General features: G+C 38.5%; 1 protein-coding gene across 1 annotated transcript in view; it reads left to right on the top strand.

The window, feature by feature from the left end:
• The first annotated feature begins 806 nt into the window (after positions 1 to 806).
• The window catches only part of LOC144330572 (uncharacterized), an 83546-nt gene continuing 60441 nt past the window's right edge, over positions 807 to 23911 (top strand). Inside the window, exon 1 of the mRNA XM_077942763.1 lies at positions 807 to 811. Coding sequence (XP_077798889.1) covers positions 807 to 811 — 5 coding nt within the window. The remainder of the gene's footprint in view (positions 812 to 23911) is intronic.

Raw genomic sequence — 23911 nt, 5'->3', positions numbered from 1 at the left:
TTCCAGTTACTTAGTGATAAAAACGAATTTTCCAAGTTCTTCCTGACCCTTGGCCTGAGAAGTTCCTGGCTCTTTGACCTCTTACTCCTATCTTGTCCTCTTCTTCCATCTGTTCTATCCTCAATGCAAATGAAGCTACCTCCTGGCGAGAGTTTTCTTTAGTGATTGTGGTGGGGGAAAAAAACATGAAATCTCATGAATTGGTTTTCTATTCCTGTTATATTTTTTAGTGACACAGTACAGTAGATGTAAAAATGCAGCGAACTTGACTTGGGCTGGGGATTAGGGAAGAATCCTTTGATGAAAGAACCTTTTAAGGGAGGCTTGGACAGTCAAATAAGAACCGCATTAACAAAGAAAATGACGTAAGACGATTTCAGGCATAGGGATCTTAGTCAAGGAGACTCTGAGGTAGGAAGACACAGGGAAATGACAAAAGGCCATTGTGGCTAGAATACAAGACAAGAAAAATGCCAGGAAGAAGCTGGAGAGGGAGAAAGGAGACCAGTGATCCAAAGCCTCGTGGACCACATTTAGGATTTTGTCTCCTTCTCTGAGAGTGTTGAGAAGCCATCAAAACAAAGCAGGGCCGGGCGCAGTGGCTCGTGACTGTAATCCCAGCACTTTGGGAGGCCAAGGCGGGTGGATCGCTTGAGATCAGGAGTTCGAGACCAGCCTGGCCACGCATGGCGAAACCCCATCTCTACTATAAATGCAAAAAGTAGCTGGGCATGGTGGCGCACACCTGTAGTCCCAGCTATTCGGGAGGCAGAGGCACAAGGATCGCTTGAACCTGGGAGACCGAGATGCGGTGAGCCAAGAGCACGCCACTGCATTCCAGCCTGAATGACAGAGGGAGACTCTGTCTCATAAAAAGGAAAGCTGGGCAGTGACAGGACCAGATTTGCATTCTGATGCAAAGGACTGGTGAGGACTAGAAATTTGGAGAACAATTGATAGGTTTCTGTTGAATTGAGATCGTGTCAGGGGAGATGGAAAGCAGAAAACTTCCGAAGTTCTTTGGGAAGAAATGGTCAGGACTTAGTGCCAGATTGGATATGGATGCCAAAGACAGAGAGGTCAAGGACAACTCCTAAAAACTCTGGCTTGAGTAACCGCATGGATGATGGTGACAGACATTGAGAGAGGGAAGTTGGAAGAGCACCAGAGTTTGCAGGGGAATTTTGAAAGTCAGATAGCTTAAAAATGAGACAGAAAGGAAAAAAACAAAAACAAAAAACAAAGGCAATAGTGATTTGCCCCAGCAAGTTGTGAAGCTTCCTTTTTTTTTTTTTTTTTTTAATTCTTGCTTGAATGATTTTTTTTTTTTTTTTTTTTTTTTTTGAGATGGAGTCTCACTCTGTCACCCAGGCTGGAGTGCAGTGGTGTGATCTCAGCTCACTGCAAGTTCTGCCTCCCAGGTTCACTCCATTCTCCTGCCTCAGCCTCCCAAGTAGCTGGGACTACAGGCGCCCGCCACCACGCCTAGCTAATTTTTTGTATTTTCAGTAGAGACGGGGTTTCACCGTGTTAGCCAGGATGATCTCGATCTCCTGACCTTGTGATCCACCCGCCTCAGCCTCCCAAAGTGCTGGGATTACTGGCATGAGCCACCGCGCCCGGCTTGAATGGTTTTTTAAATCCATTTATCTCCTCAATAGCAATCTAAAAGGCACAAAGACAGCACTTTGAATTTAATTTGTTATTTTTTTCAGTGAAATTCAAAGAATGACATATATATGGTATCATTTAGTTTAGTAAAATAGGAAGTGAGATCATTCTAAATTTTATATACTATATTATGAAACTGAAGTATCATGTATGTTCATAAAATGAGTAGGTAAGAGATATTCAGGGTATCTGTCATTGTATAACAAATCACTCCAAAACTTAGTGGCTTAGAACGAATATATTAATGTATTACTATTTCTCATGATTTTGAGGTTCAACGGAAAGAGTGGGAGTTATTCTCTAAAGCTTCCATAGTCACATATCTGGCTGGTGACGTTGATGCTATTGAACTTTTGCCTGGAACACCCACATAATGGAACACAGTTGCCTCTCCATGTGGCCTAAGTTTCCTCATAGTGTGGGAGTTGGGTTCCAAGAGTGATCGTCCTAAGAGAGCCAGGCAGGAGCTGTGTTAACTTGTAGGACCCAACCTTAGAAGTCGCATGGCTGAACTGCTGTATCACAGGCCTGCCTGGATTTGAAGAAAGGGAATATGGTCCCCATCTCTCAAAGTGAAGAGTGACAACGTGCATGATAAGATGAGCAGGTAGAATGGGAGGTGTTGTTATAACCATCTTGGCAAAAAGAATCTGCCATAACAGAGAAGAGCAAATGGAAATAGACTCTTCTTTGCGGACAGTATCTACAATAGCACTTGGGACTGAGTAAGCATTTGTTCAATGAATGACTAGGCAACTAGAATAGGATAGACTAGCTTCCAAATCTGATTATTGTTTATTACTTTTCATAGTTACTCTTTATCTAGAATCTTAAGTATAAAGAGAACTAAACTAATGGAAAAAACTTCAAATTGAATAGTCTTATGAAGTTTAGATATTATTATATTATATATTTATTTATAAATGATATATAAACAGTATATTCAGTGGCTCACACCTGTAATTCCAGCACTTTGGGAGGCTGATGCGGGAGGATCGCTTGAGCCCAGGAGTTCAAGACCAACCTGGGCAATATAGCAAGACCGCATCTGTAGGAAAAATTTAAAAAAATTAGCCAGTCATGGTGGCACGCACCTGTCGTTCCAGTTTCTCAGGACGCTGAGGTAGGAGAATTGTTCAAGCCCAAACGGTAGAGGCTGCAGTGAGTAGTGACTGTACCACTGCACTCTAGCCTGGGGGACAGAGCGAGACTCTGTCTCAAAAAAAAAAAAGGATATATAATTACTTATTAATGATAACTTTAGCCTTCATATTTTTAAATACTCTAATTCATATGAAATAAAATATTATAAATTCACCTTAAGAGTAAAATAATAAAAATATAAATTATTATAATGACAAATATTTTATTTTAGTGTTCTGGTGGAGAGAGACTAAATAGAATAATCAATGTGGTGGGCTTAATAATGGCCTCTTAAAATGTCCATGTTCTAATGCCCAGAACCCATGAGTGTGCCCTTATATGGCAAAGGAACTTCACAGATATGATGAAGTTAAAGATTTGGGGGTGAGCAGATTATACTAAATTAGCCCCATGGGTCCTAAATACAATCACAGGTGTTCTTCGAAGAAAGAAACAGAGGGAAGAACTGGACTCTGTTAGAGCAGAAGGCAAAGCCAAAGACATATTGGAGAGAGGGAATGGGAAAGGCAAAGAAAGGATTCTCTCCAGGAGCCTCTCGATGGAACCAGCCCTGCTCATAGCTTCATTCTAGCCCTTTAAGACTTATGTTAGCCTCTGACCTCCAGAATGGTAACAGAATAAATATGTATTGTTTTCAGGCACTAAATCTGTGGTATTTTGTTACAACAGCCATAGAAAACCAATACAACCAACAAAATGATAAAATGGGGAAAAAAGTTTGCATTTCAAATAATTCAAAGCCACATGTTCTTCAGCTGGCATAAATAGGAAATAGATACAGTGAATTTAAAATGCTGAATAAAGATTACAGGTATTAAAATGAGCATATATGATTGCAAAACCCTAAGCAATCTATGCTAGCATTTTTCCTTTTGAGGCTGGTAGTGTAGTAAACCACCTCCCTCCCTCCCTCCAGCCTCCTTTCCTTCTGTCCTTCCCTCCCTCCCTCCTCCCTTCCTCCTGTCCTCCCTCCTGATATACTTTGGATATGACTCCCTTCCGACGTTCATGTTGAAATGTAATCTCCAGCGTCGGAGGTGAAACCTGGTGAGAGGCAACTGGGTTACAGGGGTGGATCCCTCACGAATGGCTCAGCGCCATCCCCTTGGTGATGAATGACTTCTTGCTCTGAGTTCACTCGAGATTTGGTGGTTTAAAAGTGTGTGGAACTGGAGATCATTATGTTAAGTGAAATAAGTCAGGCACAGAAAGACAAACATCACATGTTCTCACTTATATGTGGGATCTAAAAATCAAAACAATTGAACTTATGGACATAGAGAGTAGAAGGATGGCTACCAGAGGCTGGGAAGGGTGAGGCTGGGGGGGCGGTGGAGGGGAGGTGGGGATGGTTAATGGGTACAAAAAAAATGGAAAAAGTAAATAAGACCTACCATTTGATAGCAGAACAGGGTGACTATAGTCAGTAATAATTGTGCATTTGAAAATAACTGAAAGAGAGTATTTAGATTTTGTGTAACAAAGAATAAACGCTTGAGGGGATGGATACCCCATTCTCCATGATGTAGATTATTACATATTGCATGCTTGCATCAAAACATCTCATGTACCCCATAAATATATACACCGACTATGAACCCACAAACATCAAACATTTAAACATTTAAAAATAAATTTTAAAAAATTAAAATGAGAGTATGTAGCACCTCCCCCATCTCTCTGTTTCTTCCCCTCTCGCCACGTGAGACGCCTGTTCCCCCTTTGCCTTCTGTTATGACTGGAAGCTTCCTGAGGGCCTCACCATGAGCAGATTCAAGCACCACCTTTCTTTTTTTTGTCTTTTTTTTGAGACAGAGTCTCACTCTTTTGCCCAGGCTGGAGTGCAGTGGCAGCATCTTGGGTCACTGCAACCTCCTCCTCCTGGGTTGAAGCAATTATCCTGCCTCAGCCTCCCAAGTAGCTAAGACTACAGGCATGTGCCACCAGGCCTGGTTAATTTTTGTATTTTTAGTAGAGATAGGATTTCACTATGTTGGTCAGGCTAGTCTCGAACTCCTGACCTAAGGTGATGTGCCCACCTCGGCCTCCCAAAGTGCTGGGATTACAGGCGTGAGCCACCACACCTGGCCCAGTACCACGCTTCTTGTACTGTCTGCAGAACCATGAGCCAATTAAACCTCTTTTCTTTATAAATTATCCAGTTTCAGGTTTTCCTTTATAGCAACGCAAAAATGGTCTAACATACTTCCCTCCCTCCTTTTTTTCCTTTTATTTATATCAGTATGCACTCATACATTCTAACTTTGCTTAACAGATTATAACCCAGTATTACTATTATTTATATTAATGTGCAATTTTGCCAATTTGGGTTAGTGGGAACCACTTCAAGCCAACCCCTGTCCTTTTCGTATGTGGCTATTGTATGTTGAGCATATCCTTACAGATATAGTAACATGTTCCTGATTCATCTTCCACTTTTCCTGCTCTAGTTTTGGAATCAGCATTTCTTCAATGAACCCAGGTTCCATGTATTAAAGATATTTAAGACAATGATCTGGGTAGCAGCTGTGTTCTTTGCTGAAGGCCCTTCTAGGTCCAATGAGTGGACAGATACAGGAATCATATATACTTACATAGACATATACATACATATATATACCTATCTATGTATTTCCATAACTATTGCTACCTCTGTCTACAAATCTTTATCTACATACTAAAAACCATTACTTCATATTTGTACCTCCGATTCCAATCTAACACCACAGCTTGGCTTCCCTTTTCAATGTTTCTAACTTTCTCCACGAACAATGGAAAACCTGGCTTTCATTATCCTCAATACATTCATGTATTTTTTTCCAACCTAGAATACACAAAAACTCGTTTTGGAATTGCTAATCCACTGAGAAAAGCAAATCTACTAGAGCTAATACTTGTTTTTGGTTATTTATCTTTGAGGCAAAATTTTAAAACCATGAAATTCACAAATCTTAAATGTGCAAGTTGATGAATTTTGACACATGCATATTCTGTATAACTCTCTATCAAAATTTAGAGCTTTTTTCTCACCCTAAAAGTTCCCTAATGCCTCTTCCTAATTAACACCCCTGGCAGAGGCAAACTCTGTTCTTCTTTTTTCCATTCCAGATTATTTTTCCACCATCGATTTTCAGCACATATTTTTTAACCTCTTTGAGAAATTTATATAAGTAGAATCATGGAACATACTCTTTGTGTCCAGCTTCCTTTACTCAGCACACCTGAGAGATTCATCCATATTTTGGATATATCAAGAGTTCTTTCCTGTGGGTAGTTTTTCGTTGTTTGAGTGTACAGTACCACAACTTGTTTATCCATTCACCTATTAATGGGCAATTCGGTTGTTTTCAGTTTTTGGTGACCATGAATGTCCTCATTCATGACTTTTGTAACCTATGTTTTAATCCCTCTTTGGTAAACATGTAGGAGTAGAATTTCTGGGTTTTAGAGCAGGTATATGTTCAACTTTATAAGAAATTACCAGTCTTTTTTGTTTTGATTCCCATGAGCAATGTATGATAGTTCCACTTGCTTCACATCTTGGCCAATATTTGGTGTCATCAGTAGTTTTAATTTTAGCCGCTTTAGTTGGGTATAAGCTAGTATCTCATTGAAGTTTTAATTTGCATGTTTCCAATGACTAATAAAGAACTTGATCATGTGCTTATTGGACATGCATAATATTTCCTTTGTTGTGTGTCTATTACAGATTTTATTTACTTTATTTCTTGCATTGGTGTCATTCATGACTAATGAATTGCTGCAGTTATTTATATATTCTGGATCCAAGTCTTTTGTCAGATATATACTTTACAAACATTTCCTCCTAGTCTGTGGCTTTCTGTTCATTTTTAAAGTGTCGTTTAATGAGAAGGTTTACATTTTGATAAAGTTTAATTTATCTTTTAAAAACATTCTGGGGTTGTTTTTCTGTTTTAAGAAATCTTCACTTACCTGAGGTTTTCACCATAGATTTAAGTTTTTTTTTTTTTTTAAGACTATGTATAGTTTTAGCTTTTATATTTAGGTACATGGATGAATGAGGTAGAAGTTACGGTTCTTTTGTTTCCATATAGATATCTAGTTTTGCCATATAATGTATTGAACACTTTCCTTTCCTCACTGAATTGACTTGCCACCTTTGTTCAAAATGAAATAACCAGATAGACGTTGTCTGTTTCTGCCTCATACTTTGCTTCATTGATCTATATGTCTATCCTGTTGCCAATATTACACATCTTATCATGATTTATGTTAAGTTTTGAAGTTCAATAATATAAATCCTCCAACTTTGTCCTTTTATTTCAAGGTTGTTTGGGCTATTCAAGGCCCTTTACATTTACAATAAGTCTTAGACTCAGATTGTCACCTTTACTAAAATCCTTGCTAGGATTATAGTTAAGACCATTGTGGGGAAAACTGACATGTTAATAATATTGAGTCTAGCAACATTTGAACATGGTGTATCTCTATCTGTGTTATTTAATTGCACTTATTAGTATTTGTAGCTTTGAACATTGACGTTTTACAGATCTTTTGCTGAATTTGTTCCTATTTTATGTCTTAAAGCTATTGTTAAAGTAATAACCTTTTAATTTTATTAAAAATGTGTTTACTGTTAGTATGTAGAAATGCAACTGATGTATTTTATATTGAACTTGTATCTTGAAATTTTGCTAAATGCACATGTTAGTTCCAGTAACTTTTTGTAGATTCCTTAAGATGTTCTATATAAAGAATTATATTATCTGCAAATAGGAATCAGTTCCTTCTTCTATCCAATTGTTCTGTTTTTTATTTCCATTTTTTGGCTTATCAAACTGGTTCAGACTACCAATAGAATAGAAGTTAAAGGAGAAGAGGCATCCTTGCCTGGTTTCCAATCATGTAAGAGGAGTTGCCCCTTTAACCATCAAGTGTGATATTGACTGATGCTCTATATCAAGTTGAGGAAGTTTCTTTCTTTCTTTCTTTCTTTTTTTTTTTTTTTGAGACAGAGTTTCCCTCTTGTTGCCCAGGCTGGAGTGCAATGGCGCGATCTCTGCTCACTGCAACCACCGCCTCCTGGATTCAAGCAATTCCCCTGCCTCAGTCTCCCATGTAGCTGGGATTACAGGCATGTGCCACCATGCCTGGCTAATTTTTTATTTTTGTAGAGACAGGGTTTCTCCATGTTGGTCAGGCTGGTCTTGAACTCCTGACCTCAGGTGATCCGACTACCTTGGCCTTCCAGAGTGCTGGGATTATAGGCATGAGGCCTGGAAGTTTCTTTTTATTCTTGGTTTGTTGGGTGTTTTTATCACAAGTGCGTCTATTGAAATGATCATGTGGTTTTTTTTTCTTTATTCTGTTAATACAGCAATTTACACTAATTTTCAAATATTGACCACCTTTGCATTTCTGGAAGAAGCCCCACTTGGTCATGATAAGTTACCTTTTTAACATATTATTGGATAAGTTGGTTAATACTTTGTTAATGATTATTGTGCTTGTATTAGGAACATTGGTCTCTAATTTCCTTTGTTCATGTCATTGTTAGAGTTACGCTGACAAAGTCAGATAACAGTATTTTGATGGCCTTGTAAAATGAATTGAGAAGTATTTATTTTTCCTGTTTTCTGAAAGAGCTTATGTGATAGATATACAGTTATTCAAATTTTCTATTTCATCTTGTATCAAGTGTGATAAGCGGTCTTCCGAGTAACTTCATTTCATCTAAGTTGTCACATTTATTGACATAAAGTAGATTATAATAGTCTCCTATTACCTCTTATTCCTCACATAGGTTATGTGTGTTCTTTCTCTTATGGTCTCTCGTCCCACTCCTCCATTTTATCAGTCTCACCAGGATATACCCATTTCATTAATTTTTGTAAAGAATCAACTTTGACTTTGTTAAGTTTCTCTATTGTGTCTGCTTTCTATATTGTTGGTTTTTACTCTTATTTATTTTATTCTCTTTTACTTACTGTAGATTTCATTTCTCCTCTTTTTTCTAGCTTTGTAAGTAGAAAGATCATTGATTTGAAAGTTTTATTTAATATAGCCACTTAAAGTTCTAAATTTTCTTCTAAACCATGCTTTAGCTGAGTCTCACAAACTTCTATTTGGGAATTTAGATTTTTGGAAGGAATGTACTTTTGTGATCATTCAGTTCCATTTTTTTTCCTAATTTTTCTTATGATTTCTTCTTCAACACATTTAAAAGCACACCGTTTAATTTCTAACTATTTGGAAGTTCTTTTAGATATTTACTTATAGTCTAATTATAATCCTAGAACATATTCTGTAAGACTTCAACCTTTTCAAATTTACTAAGACTTATTTCAGGTCCTAATTTATGTTCTGTCTTGACGAATGTTCTATATGCAAATATAATATCCTGAAGTGGTTGGGTATAGCGCTCTATAAACGTCAGTTAGGCCAAGTTGTTCGATAATGTTTTTCAGACTTTCTCAATTCTTACTGATTTTTTGTTATCTGACTGTTTACTGAGAGGGCTGTGTTAAAGTCTCACTCAAAACTGTGAACTTGTCTGTTTCTGCCCTTAGTTCTGTCAATTTGGGCTTGTTATATTTTGATGGTCTATTATCAGGTACAAATGCTTTCATGATAGTGACTCCTTGATTATGACCCTTTTATATTATTATACAACGTGTTTATTTCTGGTGAAACTCTTTCTCTTAAAGTGTATTTTTTTAATTGTTGAAAAAGCCTTTCCAGCTTTTTAATGGTTTCTGTTTACATGGTATATCCTTTCTATTCATTCACTTTTGAACTTTCAAACTATTTGTGTTTTATAATTAAAGTGCTTCTCTTGTAGACAACATATCTTTGATTCTTGCTTTTTAAAATTCATTCTGACAATCTCTACATTTTAACTTACATATAATATAATGATAAATACTTTAGGATGTAGGGCTGTCATTTTGTTATTTGTTTCTTATTTGTCCAGTCTGATATTTGTTTCTCTGCTCCTCTCTTTGTGCCTTCTTCTGTGTAATACAATATTTTAGTATTTCATTTCAATTCTCTATTGATTTTTTTTTTCTCTAGAGTCTCATTCTGTCGCCCAGCCCAGGCTGGAGTGTGGTGGTGTAGTGATAGCTCACTGTAGCCTTGAAGTCCTGGGCTCAAGTGATTCTCCTGTCTCAGCCTTCCAAGCAACTAAGACTGCAGGTACATGCCACTGCACCCAACTATTTTTTTTTTTTAATTTTTGTAGAGATGGAGTCTTGCTTTGTTGCCTAGGCTGGTGTTGAACCCTTGACCTCAAGTGATCCTTCCACCTCGGCCTCCCAAAGTGCTGAGATAATAGGTATAAACCACCATACCTGGCCCCTGAATTTTTAGTTCTACTTCTTTACATCAATTTTAGTGGTGATTCTAGAGACTGCAGTATGCATCCTTAATTGTAGTACAATCTGCTTAAAGTTAATATTACATCATTACATGTAAAATATGACTTGCAACTGCATAATTTTATCTGCCCAATTTTTGTGCTATTTTATCATATATATTACATCTGCTTATTTAGTAAATTCTACAATATAGTGTAATAATTTTTACTTTAACTCTTCATATGTCCTTTAAATAACAGAAGAAAAAATGTACCCATTTATATATATCCACATATTTACCATTTCTGGTGGTCTTTATTCATTCTTGTAGATCCAAGTTACCATCTGCTATTATTTCCTTTGTCACCTGAAGAATCTTCTTTAGCATTTCTTGTAGTGCATGTTGGCTGGTGACTCATTCTCTCACTTTCATTATTTGAGAATGTGTTTACTTCTCTTTTTTTTTGAGACAGAGTCTGGCTCTGTTGCCCAGGCTGGAATGCAGTGGCGTGATCTTGGATCACTGCAAGCTCCGCCTCCCGGGTTCACGCCATTCTCCTGCCTCAGCCTCCCGAGTAGCTGGGACTATAGGCGCCTGCCACTGCGCCCGGCTAATTTTTTTTTTTTTTTTTTTTTTGTATTTTTAGTAGAGACGGGGTTTCACCGTGGTCTCCATCTCCTGACCTCGTGGTCCGCCCTCCTCAGCCTCCCAAAGTGCTGGGATTACAGGCGTGAGAGAGACACTGTGCCTGGGCCTTCTCTTTCATTTTTGAAGGGCATTTTCATTGGATGCGGAATTGGGTGGACAGGCTTTTCTTTCAGCACCTGAGAGATGTAATTCCATCGTCTCCTGGAACCTATTATTTCTCTTGACTTGTCAAAATTTGATTGATCAGTCCCCTTTTATTCATGTGTAGTTTATCTATGGATATTTTCAAGATTTTGTTGATCTTTTTAAAAAATTATTTTACTATGATGTATCTAGGCATAGTTTTCTGTACTTTTCTTTCTGCTTATGTTTGTTGAACTTCTTAGATCTGCACAATTATATTTTCACCAAATTTTGGGAAATTTTTAGCCACAATGTTTCAAATATTTTTCTTTTCTTTTCTTTTCTTTTTTTTTTTTTTTTTGAGACACAGTTTTGCTGTGTCACCCTGGCTGGAATGCAGTGGCATGATCTTGGTTCACTGCATCCTCTGTCTCCCAGGTTCAAGTGATTCTCCTGTCTCAGCCTCCCGAGTAGCTGGGATTACAAGTGTGTGCCACCATGCCTGGCTAATTTTTGTATTTTTAGTAGAGATGGGGTTTCATCATCTTGGCCAAGCTGGTCTTGAACTCCTGACCTCAGGTGATCCACCCACCTCAGCCTCCCAAAGTGCTGGAATTACAGGCATGAGCCACCGCACCTGGCTCATTTTTCAAATATTTTTCTACCCTGTTTTCTACCTCCTGTCTTTCTGGGACTCTAAGTATATCTGTGTTCATATGTTTGATGTTTCTTCATAGTTGCTTTACTCACTTTTCTCAATTTCTTTTTCTTCTCTGTTTTTCAGATTCGATAATTTCTGTTGATCTTTTATTTTTAAATTCACTAATCTGTTCTTTTACTGTTTCCAATCTGCTGTTAAGCTCATTTTAAAGACTTAGTTATTTTTTCATTCTAGAATTTACTTTGATTCTTTCTGTTTCTATTTTTCCACTGATATTATCTTTTAAGATCTTAAATATATTTAAAACAGTTTTAAAAAGATCTTTACTGTTAATTCCAACATTTGAGACATATTGGGATAGATTTCTATTGATTGAATTTTTCTTGACCCTGGGTCAAGAGATATGCTGTTTCTTTGCATGCCTGTCTAGTAAGTTTTGATTGCATCTGGTGCATTTGATGATACATTTTAAATAGTCTTGCTTTTCTTATGTTTTTGGCTGCGTGTTGAGTTCTGTTTTAGCAGGCAGTTACCTAGTTGGACTCAAATCCCAAATCTTATCTCCCTTGTCAGGGCACTAGCTGAAATCTCTACTCAGTTTTTCAGCCTCCTGGTTGGGTTCCTTGGAGTTTCCTACGCACATACACAGTTCGGAGGTCTGCAGGAATGTGTGTAGAGAGTTTCCAAATGGATTTAGAGGCTCCCATATCTGTGATTACCATCTTTCAGAAATTTCTCCCCTCATAATCCAGTCATATTGGCAGTCCCAAATTCTGTCCTTTAACTCTTCAAGCAATTAAAACTGTGGTTTTAGCTTCAGTTCTAGCTTCTTTCTACCACAAGGTCGGGGGAGTATCCTCAACTGAAAAACCATATATAGTTCCCTTCTTTAAAGGATTCCCTTCTTGTTCCTGCCTGCTTCTAGACACTCTCCAGTGCCTTCAGATAGACCTTATTTACATTTTTTTCAAAGTATATAATTTTGATCTGCAGGAGATCTAGTTTGATGCCAGCTACCCTACCACTGCCAAAAGTGGAACTCCAGTTGACTACTTTTTTTAAAGATAATCTGATCTTTTGGGACAGAGTCTCGCAGTGTCGCCCAGACTGGAGTGCAATGGTGCGATCTCAGCTCACTGCAAGTTCAGGTGATTCTCCTGCCTCAGCCTCCTGAGTAGCTGGGAGTATAGGTGCCCGCCACCACGCTCAGCTAATTTTTTGTATGTTTAGTAGAGATGGGAGTTCACTGTATTGACCAGGCTGGTCTTGAACTCCTGACCTCGTGATCCACCCACCTCGGCTCCCAAAGTGCTGGGTTTACAGGCATGAGCCACTGTGCTTGGGCAATAATCTGATCTTCTAATCACTGGCATGTGTGAAGCAGAGAAAGAGAAGGAGGGCTTACCTAGAACCTCAGGTGATTACACTGAAATAATTTAGATAATTTAGTCACAGTTCTTGAATGATTAGCTCATGGTACATTAAGGACAATGTTTTTCAGTAAAATAATTTATTGTAGTTCTTAAGGGAAATGTAGTAATAAAGAAAAATAAATGACATTTCAAGGTTAATTGCTATTTCATATCACCATAGTAAGAAAAATGATATGTGGAGTCTAAATAATAAAAAACCAATTAGGCAGGGTGAAGTGGCTCACATCTGTAATCCCAACAGTTTGGGAAGCCAAGGTGGGCAGATCACCTGAGGTCAGGAGTTCAAGACCAGCCTGGCCAACAGGGTGAAACCCCATTTCTACTAAAACTACAAAAATTAGCTAGGCATGGTGGTGCTGCCTGTAATCCCAGCTAATGGAGAGGCTGAAGCAGGAGGCAGAGATTGCAGTGAGCCAAGACCACACTATTGCACTCCAGTCTGGGGTAAAGCAAGACTCTATCTCAAAAACATAAAATAAAATAAAATAACCAAATAAAAATTAAAAAAAAAACAAAAGGTTTTATATAAATTACAGATGATTAGGGCAGAGACTACATTGTATGCTTTGCTTTATACATCATATAATGGACTTTTTAGAGTATCTGTACATGCTACATATAGGAAGAAATAGTTCTGAAGATTCTTCAGGTGACAAAGGAAATAATAACAGATGGTAACTTGGATCTACAAGAATGAATGAGGACCACCTGAAATAGAAAATAAGTGGATAAATATAAATGATGTTTTTTCTTCTCTTAATTTATTTAAAGGACATATGAAGGGTTAAAGTATAAAGTACACATAAAAAGAAATAGTTTCTTTTTAGTAAATACTTTCAGATTAGCTATAAAACAGTAAATGACTATCAGGTATTTCAATGTATTTTTCATAACAATTGGCCTCTTATAAATTTATCACATCAAATGTATAACTGATAAGTCTGGTATAGCAGATTGCAGTCTTTCATTTGAATCCGTTTTATGGAAGAAAAGACATATATACGTGAACCAAAGGGAATTCTCATTGGATAAATCTCAAATTGGATAAATCTGTGAAAACCATCCAATTAAAAGGGCACTGAGGCTGCTTGAATATATTCTATAAATTGCAAACTCAGGTTTAAAGCAGCTTTAAGTAATTCTTGATAAACGGCCTTTTTATTAAATAAAATGATTTAGTTCTTTCTTCAAAGAAAGCAAAAATACACCTGAAACCTTTAGCTTCAGGCCACTCCAAAGGCTCCATTTCTCATTGGTTGCATAACTTCCTTTTAAAGCAATTAAAATCATGTCCGGTAAAAGCATGCACAGTTGCCCTCTTTACTATTTTCATCTTCTTCTGAATAGATCAGTTACAGTTCAGAACAAGTGTCATTTGAGATCTTGATTAATAATGGCAGCACTGACTAGATTAAACAATAAAGACCTAAGCTGTAGTACTCTCTTATTGAAATAAAAAGAAGGAAGTATATTTGCCAATCACAGGGTAAATCTAAGTATCTTTCAAACCTATTAAACTTCCTGAAAGCTTTTCCTAAGGACAAGTCAGGAATCAATATAAAGTAGCAGAGTGGCTGCTTTGTTTGCCTTCCAGAGAGCACCGTGGAAAATAAATATTTAATGGTACGCAAACCAATATGCTGAGTATAAGACACAATAATGGCTTGGGACAGTAGATTGAAGTATTTTGTTACATTGAGAGATCAAGTGAATTACAATTATTCTAATGATAATACCTTTTAAGTCTTTGCTTTATGGTTATTGTCCTTGAAGCTCATCACATGCATGTAGATACTACAGACTCATAATTATGCATTCTGGATCCACAAGCCTGAGGTTGAATTTTACTTTCTTTTTCCCGGTTTATCGTTTTTACCTGGAGTACAAAATAGAAGACATGTCAACAGTCTAACATGTTTTTTAAAGGTCACTCACCTTGGTTTCTGTACTAAAGATAAGGAATAGTCAGATCAGGCATCAGCTAAGAAGTCTGACAGGTCAGCTTTACCTGGGAACAGTTGACCTAACAAAGATTTGGAATCAATTTCATTGAGAAAATTTCCTTCTTTAAAAGCAGCGAATTTGTTAGTTCACTTCCTGAGAAATGCAATGGATGCAAAGGAATTCGTTTATTCCCGCAGGGTTTTAACTTTTTTCTGTGCTTGATTTTCTAGAAACTTTAGGATTACTGGAGCCCAGTGGTTGTGTCTGCACAAATTATTGAGTAAGGGAATGCAGACAGACATGACTCTATGTGTGTAGAGGGGGAGGGAGGTGGTTATGAAAAGTCTCTCTTTTTAAATCACAGAACATGTTTACTACATCATTATTCCTTTTCAAAATATTTTTTAGAGCAGTTTTAGGTTCACAGCAAGATTGAGAGGAAGATACAGAGATTTCCAATATATCCCTCCCCTCATATATATATATATAGCCTCCCCCGTTATCAACATGCCTTCATTATTACTTCTATCTCACTAAACAAAATTCTTTTTTCAGTATGCGTCTATTTTCTCTTTCAAATTCTTTATTCAATAATTCCTTGTTTTGATTTCCTGGAATCCTCTTGAGATTTTCAGTTTTTTCCTTTTTTTTCACACTAGAGAAACGAATGGGGATGTAGACATGAGATGCAAGGAGCAGAATTTGGAAGCCAATTAAAGCAATTAGTAAATAGAAATTGCCTAAGCTATTAAGACAGATGCTGTCATATATATATATATTTTATATATATATATATTTATATATATATATGACAAACCAGGAAAAAGAAATATAAATGTCTGGGTCTTACTCAGTAGCCCAGACTGGAGTGCAGTGGTGTGATCATGGCTCAGCCACGATCCTGCCTCAGCCTCAATCCTGCCTCAGCCTCCCAAGTAGCTGGGACTACAGGCTTGTGCCAGCACACCTGGCAATTTTTTTTATTTTTTATTTTTGTAGAGACAGAGTTTCACCATGTTGCTCAGGCTGGTCTGGAACTACTGGACTCAAGCAATTCACCTGCCTTGGCCTCGCAAAGTGCTGGGATTACAGGTGGGAGCCACTGCACCTGGCCTACATTTATATGTATCTATATAATTGTATAAAGTGATCATGGGTTCAAGTTGTTTACTTCACCTTGTTTCACATAAACATACCTATGTGTTACATCCTCCATTTACTTGTCATTTTAATTTGTATATGGTAATACACCATGGTTTACTTAAACATTTTAATACTATTGGGCATTTCAACTGAAGCTAATTTTTCCCGTTATAGGTAAGGCTGCCATGAAAATTGCTTTATAAGTTAGTTTTCCTTTCTCAGGGGAAGGAATGGGTAATAGGTCGAAGAGCATGTTATAGATTACCCCCCAGAAATATGTAACCATTTTACATTTCTACCATTAACATATAAAATATGCATCTGCCTTCCTCCCAAAGACTTGTCCAGGTTGGGTTTTACAAGTTAAAAAATGTCTTCCAGGCCGGGCGTGGTGGCTCAAGCATGTCATCCCAGCACTTTCAGAGGCCGAGACGGGTGGATCACATGAGGTCAGGAGTTTGAGACCAGCCTGGACAACATGGTAAAACCCTGTCTCTACTAAAAATACAAAAATAGGCCGGGTGTGGTGGCAGGTGCCTGTAACCCCAACTACTCATGAGGCTGAGGCAGGAGAATCGCTTGAACCTGGGAGGCGGAGGTCACAGTGAGCCAAGATCGCATCATTGCACGCCACCCTAGGCGACAGAGTGAGACTCCGTCTCAAAAAAAAAAATAAATAAAATAAAAAATAAAAAATGTCTTCCAGTTTAATGCATCTGTAAGGGGGTCTTCATGTGAGTTGAGTTTAATTAACCTTTATTTTCATTTTTTAATAAAACTCTGATTTTTAAAAACACAATGATGTAGTCTAAATTTTCTTAACTGCAAACTGTCCATTCATCAAGTGGAAAGTGTTGATTGACTTACATCATCATGTATTTTTTCATATATTTTTGAAGAAAGCTATTATCGGGTTATATTTGTAACATATCTATCCTATACTAGAAAGTTTTCTTTCTAGCATTTTTATTTTTATTTTGTTGCATGAATGTTAAAAAATTTAAATATGTTCAATTAATCCCCCCTGCTTCTGATAACAACCTTTGTTTTCTGCAGTGATTAGAAGTGTATGTTCTCCAGGTTGGGCAATATAGTGAGACTGTGTCTCCACAAACAATTAAAAAATTAGCCAGGCATGGTGACGCATGCCCGTAGTCACAGCTACTTGGGAGGCTGAGATGGGAGGACTGCTTGACCCCAGGAGATTGAGGTTGCAGTAAGCCATGATCGCACCACTGCAATCCAACCTGGGCAACAGAGTAAGACACTGTCTTTAAAAGAAAATAAAAATGCATGTTCTTTTTCGCATGTGAGATAGATAAACCACTCTTCCATCTTTTAAAAAAGTGCTTTTACTTTTTGATACAGCTGGAATTTATTATACTGTTTGTTTCCGTGCATTTACGTATCTAACATGATTTTTGCTCCAGCCTGTTAGCCAACTATTTGGAAGACAATTTATTGTGTGGTTTTCCCTTGCCCTACAGGTTGGATTCTTTTTTCAGACTGTGATAACTCAAGACCGTATGATTTTGATCATTGTTGCAGTGTGTTCAGTTTTCCAAGTTTGCCGAGTTTACCCTTATTAACAATGAAAATGTTTTGATAATGTCATCCATTTATTTTTCACTATTGGTTCTCACAGGAATTTGTAACTGCAATAAATTTATGTATTAAACTTTTTTTTTTTTTTTTTTTGAGACAGAGTCCCACTCTGTTGCCCAGGCTGGAGTGCAGTGGCGTGATCTCGGCTCACCACAACCTCTGCCTCCCAGGTTCAAGCGATTCTCCTGCCTCAGCCTCCCGAGTAGCTGAGACTACAGGCATGCGCCACCATGCCCGGCTAACTTTTGTATTTTTAGTAGAGACGGGGTTTCACTACGTTGGCCTGGCTGGTCTCGAACTCCAGACCTTGTGATCCGCCCGCCTCGGCCTCCCAAAGTGCTGGGAATACAGGCATGAGCCACCACGTCCAGTCCATATTAAACATTTTTAATTGATGCTTTATTTAATCTCTCTTAAAAAGAACGTAGCATAGTTCTTTAGGTATATTTAACTTTTTTTTTCATTAGAATTTAATCAACTTATTTTTCTTCGACTTTTAGGTTCTGAATACCTGTGCAGGATGTGCAGGTTTGTTATGTAAGTAAACTTGTGCCATGGTGGTTTGCTACACAGATCTGCACAGATCAACCCATCCCCTAGGTACTAAGCCCAGCATCCATTAGCTATTCTTCCTGATGTTCTCTCTCCCACCATCCCACCTTCTTCGAGAGGCCCCAGTGTGTGTTGCTCCCATCCATGTGTGTATGTGTTCTCATGATTCAGCTCCCTCTTATAAGTGAGAACATGTGGTGACGGGCTTTCTGTTCCTGTGTTAGTTTGCTGAGGATAATGGCTTCCACCTCCATTCATGTCCCTGCAAAGGACGTGATCTCATTCCTTTTTATGGCTGCATAGTACTCCATGGTGTATACATACATTTTCTTTATCCAGTCTATTGTTGATGGGTGTCCAGGTTGATTCTATGTCTTTGCTATTGTGAATAGTGCCACAATGAACATACATGTGCATGTATCTTTTTATTTATTTTTACACGTGCACGTATCTTTATAACAGAACAATTTCTATTCCTTTGGGTATATACCCAATAATGGGATTGCTGAGTCCAACGGTATTTCTGCCTTTAAGTCTTTGAGGAATCACCACACTGTCTTCCACAATGGTTGAACTAATTTACACTGCCACCAACAGTGTAAAAGCTTTCCCATTCCTCCACATCCTCTCCAGCATCTGTTGTTTTTTGACTTTTTAATAATAGCCGTTCTGACTGGTGTGAGATGGTATCTCATTGTGGTTTTGATTTGCATTTCTCTAATAATCAGTGTGTTGAGCTTTCTCTTCTTATGTTTGTTGGCCGCATGTATGTCTTCTGAGAAGTGTCTGTTCGTATCCTTTGCCCACTTTTTAATGTGGTTGTTCATTTTTTTCTCGTAAATTGTTTAAATTCCTTGTAGATTCTGGATATTAGACCTTTGTCAGATGAATGGATTGCAAAATTTTTCTCCCATTCTGTAGGTTGTCTGTTCACTCTGATGATAGTTTCTTTTGCTGTGTAGAAGCACTTTAGTTTAATTAGATACCATTTGTCAATTTTTGCTTTTGTTGCAATTGCTTTTGGCATCTTTGTCAGGAAATCTTTGTCTGTGCCTTCAATCAATTTTTTTAAGAAACACATCTGTTTCATGTTAATTTTATTGCTAGGTATTTAATGTATTATTGATACAGTACATTCTGTCTTCTAGTTGTGTATAACTGTTTCTTGTTTGATTCTGCTGACATTTTAAGTATGCAACCATGTAATATGTAAAACACACTTAAATCTTTCTACATTCTCTGTTTAGTGATAGTGGTGGCAGGGGTACCCTCTGTATGTTTCTGTTTTCTAAGTAAATTGGCTCAAGTGTTTCTGACTTGTATTTTTTCATTATGAGATTTTTTTTTCCCTTGTTTTTTTGACGGAGTCTCGCTCTGTTGCCAGGCTGGAGTGCAGTGGTGCAATCTTGGCTTACTGCAACCTCTGCCTCCCGGGTTCAAACGATTCCCCTGCCTCAGACTCCCGAGTAGCTGGGACTACAGGTGTGCACCACCACACCTGGCTAATTTTTTGTATTTTAGCAGAGATGGTGTTTCACCATGTTGGCCAGGAAGGTCTCGATTTCCTGACCTCGTGATCTGCCTGCCTTGGCCTCCCAAAGTGTTGTAATTACAGGTGTGAGCCACCGCACCTGGCCAAGAGATTTTTTTTAACAACAGATTATGCAATTAATTCTGGTTCTTTTCATTAAAAATTATCTTTATTTTTAAGGTTATATATTATTTTTGAACTATACATCTGGGGTTGAAACACAAAAGTAAATCAAATGTAGAACTCCAAAGAGCAGAGTTATAAGAAGGCAGTGTATTTGGTGGTTCAGAGGTCAGACTGGCCTGGATTACAATCCTAATCCTATTGTTTATTAGCTTCGTGACACTGGGCATATTTATAACTAGACTGGGTTTCAACTTCGTCACTTACAAAATGAATATAATAATAATATCTACCTGCTGGGCACCATGACTCTTAGTCCCAGCTACTCAGGAGGTCAAGGTGGGAGGATCACGTGAGTCCAGGGGTTTGAGGCCAGCAGCAGCCTGGGCAACATAGCAAGACCTGTCTGTTAAAAAACAAAAAGAAGAAGAATGCAATAATAATATCTACCGAATAGAGTTGTTACGAATATTTAAGTAATTAATACATGTAAAGTGTAAAATGCCTAAAATCATGCATGGTACATAATCAAGGTTTGGTATTACTTTTATCATAATTAATCTTAATATCTCACAGTTTTACTCAAGAAATCTTTGAATCCATGATACATATTAACGTGGTTAGGCTTTGTGTCCCCACCTAAATCTCCTCTTGAATTGTCATCCCCAGGTGTTGAGGGAAGAACCCGCTAGGAGGTGATTGGATCATGGAGGCAGTTTCCTCCATGCTGTTTTTGAGAGAGTGAGTTCTCATGAGATATGATGGCATTTCCCCTGGTTGCACTTACTTCTCTCTTGCCTGCCACCATGTAAGACATGCCTGCTTCCCCTTCCACCACGATTGTAGGTTTCCTGAGGCCTCTGCAGCCATGCAGAACTGTGAGTCAATTAAACCTCTTTCCTTTATAAATTCTAGCCCCGGGTAGTATCTTTACAGTAGTTTTGACAGACACTACAGGACTTCACGAAGTTCATTAGTGCTGACTCAGGTGCCTCTACTCTGTTGCACTTTAACCGATTCCTATTCCATCAGGGGGATTAAGTTTCTCACAATTCCATGTTGAATGAGCATAGGACTTAAGAAGATCCGAAAATTCTACTTCAGAAGATTGGGGTGATTATTAGATTAAATCAATTCAAATAAAATATGTGGAAGCTGCTAGCAAAATATCTGGCACATAGATCTCAAATAAAAGCTGGTTGCCTTCTGCTCTTTTTTCCTCTCTATGGCACCCTCTTAGCATCCACAGGGACTTCTGCCAACCTGTTTGAGCATTTCATTCTTGGTGCTGTCGAGGAGTACTCACCATACATAGCTGGTGGCTACCAAGATCTATTTGATGGTGTTGGGACTCAAAACACACCCCCAAAATAAAGGCCTCAGAAACAGTCTTAGAAGCAAAACTTCTTTTTCTAATTTTCTCCCGTCTTCTTGTCTAAGACTAAGGTCCCATCCTCCTTCAGGCTTGCCATAGAAACTAGAATCCCTCTTCCCCAAGGCAGGTCATACAAATGAGAACCTCTTTGCCCCAAAGCCAGCCATAAAAACCTAAAAATATTACTCTAATTTCCCCTGCACCTTTCTGTTTAAAACCTGGTCATAAAAAAATTAACTGAGCTACCTTATTTAACTGTAGGCCATACGATCCCCATTCCAGAGAGGGTCCTGCCCTATGTGCAAAAGAAAAAAAATACATAGAGAGATGGGCTGATATGGTCTGGCTGTGTCCTCACCCCTATCTCACCTTGATTTGTAATAAACCCCACGTGTCAAGGGTGGGGCCAGGTTGAGATAATTGAATCATGGGGGCAGTTCTCCCATACTATTTTTGTAGCGGTTAATAAAACTCACGAGATCTGATGGTTTTATAAATGGGAGTTCCCCCTGCACAACATGTCTTGCCTGCTGCGATGTAAGACATGCCTTTGCTTCTCTTTTGCCTTCTGCCATGATTGTGAGGCCTCCCCAGCCATGTGAAACTGTGAGTCCATTAAACCTCTTTCTTTACAAATTTCCCAGTCTCGGGTACATTTTTATTAGCAGCATGAGAACAGACTAATACAATCGGCGTTACTATCTGAGCTTACTGTCTAACCCAGGCCTTCCTGGGTTTCCCTACTTTGTCTATTAACATTAGATCGTGCCCAGTTATATTTCTACATGGCTGTCCGTACTTTATTAAACCTAATATAAAAATAATTTCCAGGCTGGTTTCGAGGACTCATGCCTATAATCCCAGCACTTTAGGAGGCTGAGGTGGGTGAACCCTTTGAGCTCAGGAATTCGAGACTAGTCTGGGCAACATAGCTAGACCCAGTCTCTACTAAAAACAAAATAATTAGCAGGGTGTGGTTGTTCATTCCTGTGGTCCCAGCTACTTGGGAGGCTGAGGGAGGAAAATCCCTTGAGTCCAGGAGGTTGAGGCTGCAGTGAGCTGTGATTGCACCACTGCACTCCAGCCTGAGTGACAGAGAGAACTTGTGTCAAACAAAAACAAACAAAAAAAGATAATTTTCTCTATATCTTTGGGTCTTTATTCTAAAGGCTCTCATGTACACATTAATAAAATTTATATACGTTTACTCCAGTTAATCTGTCTTTTTATGAGTTGATTTTTAAGATCTTCAGAGGACGAAGGGGAAATCTTCAGAGGACAAAGGGGAAATTTTGCTTGTACCCCTACACTGGTCACCTGTATGGGGGGGGCGGGGGTCATCGTTTTTTAACTTAAAAATTCTCCCGCAAAAATAGACAAAGGACAAAAGATAAAATAAAAAACCCATGGACAACATCTGTAACAAAATTAGGTGATGAAGTGTCTCCAGGAACCCTAGAACACAAGGAATTGAGGAAAGCCACAGACAGATACAAGGGCTGGGTGGTATCAGCAACCGTATCGTAGAAAGTGGAGGGAAGTCATGACACACTGATAAATCTGATAATCTCTAAACAGCCAGCAGGCAATTGCTGGAAAGCTTGGAGGTTCCACTTGGGAACAGCAGCTGAAACTGGAAAAAGTTTTGCACACTCCAAAGTCAGGGCAATGCAAAGTGTCTGAGGGGCACAGTGAATGTTCAAAACTAACCACCCAAATTTCTACTCCTGGACAAGCACTGCACAGAGAAGAAACTTCTTGGGAAAGGATGGTCATTGTATGGAACTAGGACGATAGAGACCCATAAAGACGGGGTCCAGATGAAAGCAAGGAAGGAAAACAGAGCCTGACCATCTCAGAAAATAAGCCGCGACCGCCGGGCGCAGTGGCTCACGCCTGTAATCCCAGCACTTTGGGAGGCCGAGGCGGGCAGATCATGAGGTCAGGAGATTGAGACCATCCTGGCTAACACGGTGAAACCCTGTCTCTACTAAAAATACAAAAAATTAGCCGGGCGAGGTGGCGGGCGCCTGTAATCCCAGCTACTCAGGAGGCTGAGGCAGGCGAATGGCGTGAAGCCGGGAGGCGGAGCTTGCAGTGAGCGGAGATCGCGCCACCGCACTCCAGCCTGGGCGACAGAGCGAGACTCCGTCTCAAAAATAAATAAATAAATAAAGTAAGTAAGTAAGCCCCGATAGTTTTAAACACTACACAAATACAACAAAAAAGAGAGTGATCAGCTTGTGAAATTGGAAATGCTTTCCCAAATGCTAACTCCTCCTGAAAGTTTAAGAAAATTATTTCATATTTTTTAAACGAGAAAAAAAAATACCAAGATTAAATCTCATACAAAATTACTGTCAGGAAAAAAGAAGAAGTTGAAAAACATCCCTATAGACAATGCCAAAGATGCTAAAAAGACATACCTACAGAACAGATGCAAACCATTACTTATTATTTCAACATATGCTAAAAGAGATTAAAGAAATCAAGACATGAAAAAACAAGAAAAATGAGAATTGGGAAATAGCAGAAATGACATTATACTTAGGAAAAAGACGTAGAAACAATAGTCAAAAACCGAGACTAGGCCGGGC

This window comes from Macaca mulatta, chromosome 8, assembly GCF_049350105.2.
Source record: "Macaca mulatta isolate MMU2019108-1 chromosome 8, T2T-MMU8v2.0, whole genome shotgun sequence".
Lineage (NCBI taxonomy): Eukaryota > Metazoa > Chordata > Mammalia > Primates > Cercopithecidae > Macaca > Macaca mulatta.
The sequence above is the reverse complement of the archived record's forward strand: the minus strand, read 5'-3'. Positions and strand labels throughout refer to the sequence as shown.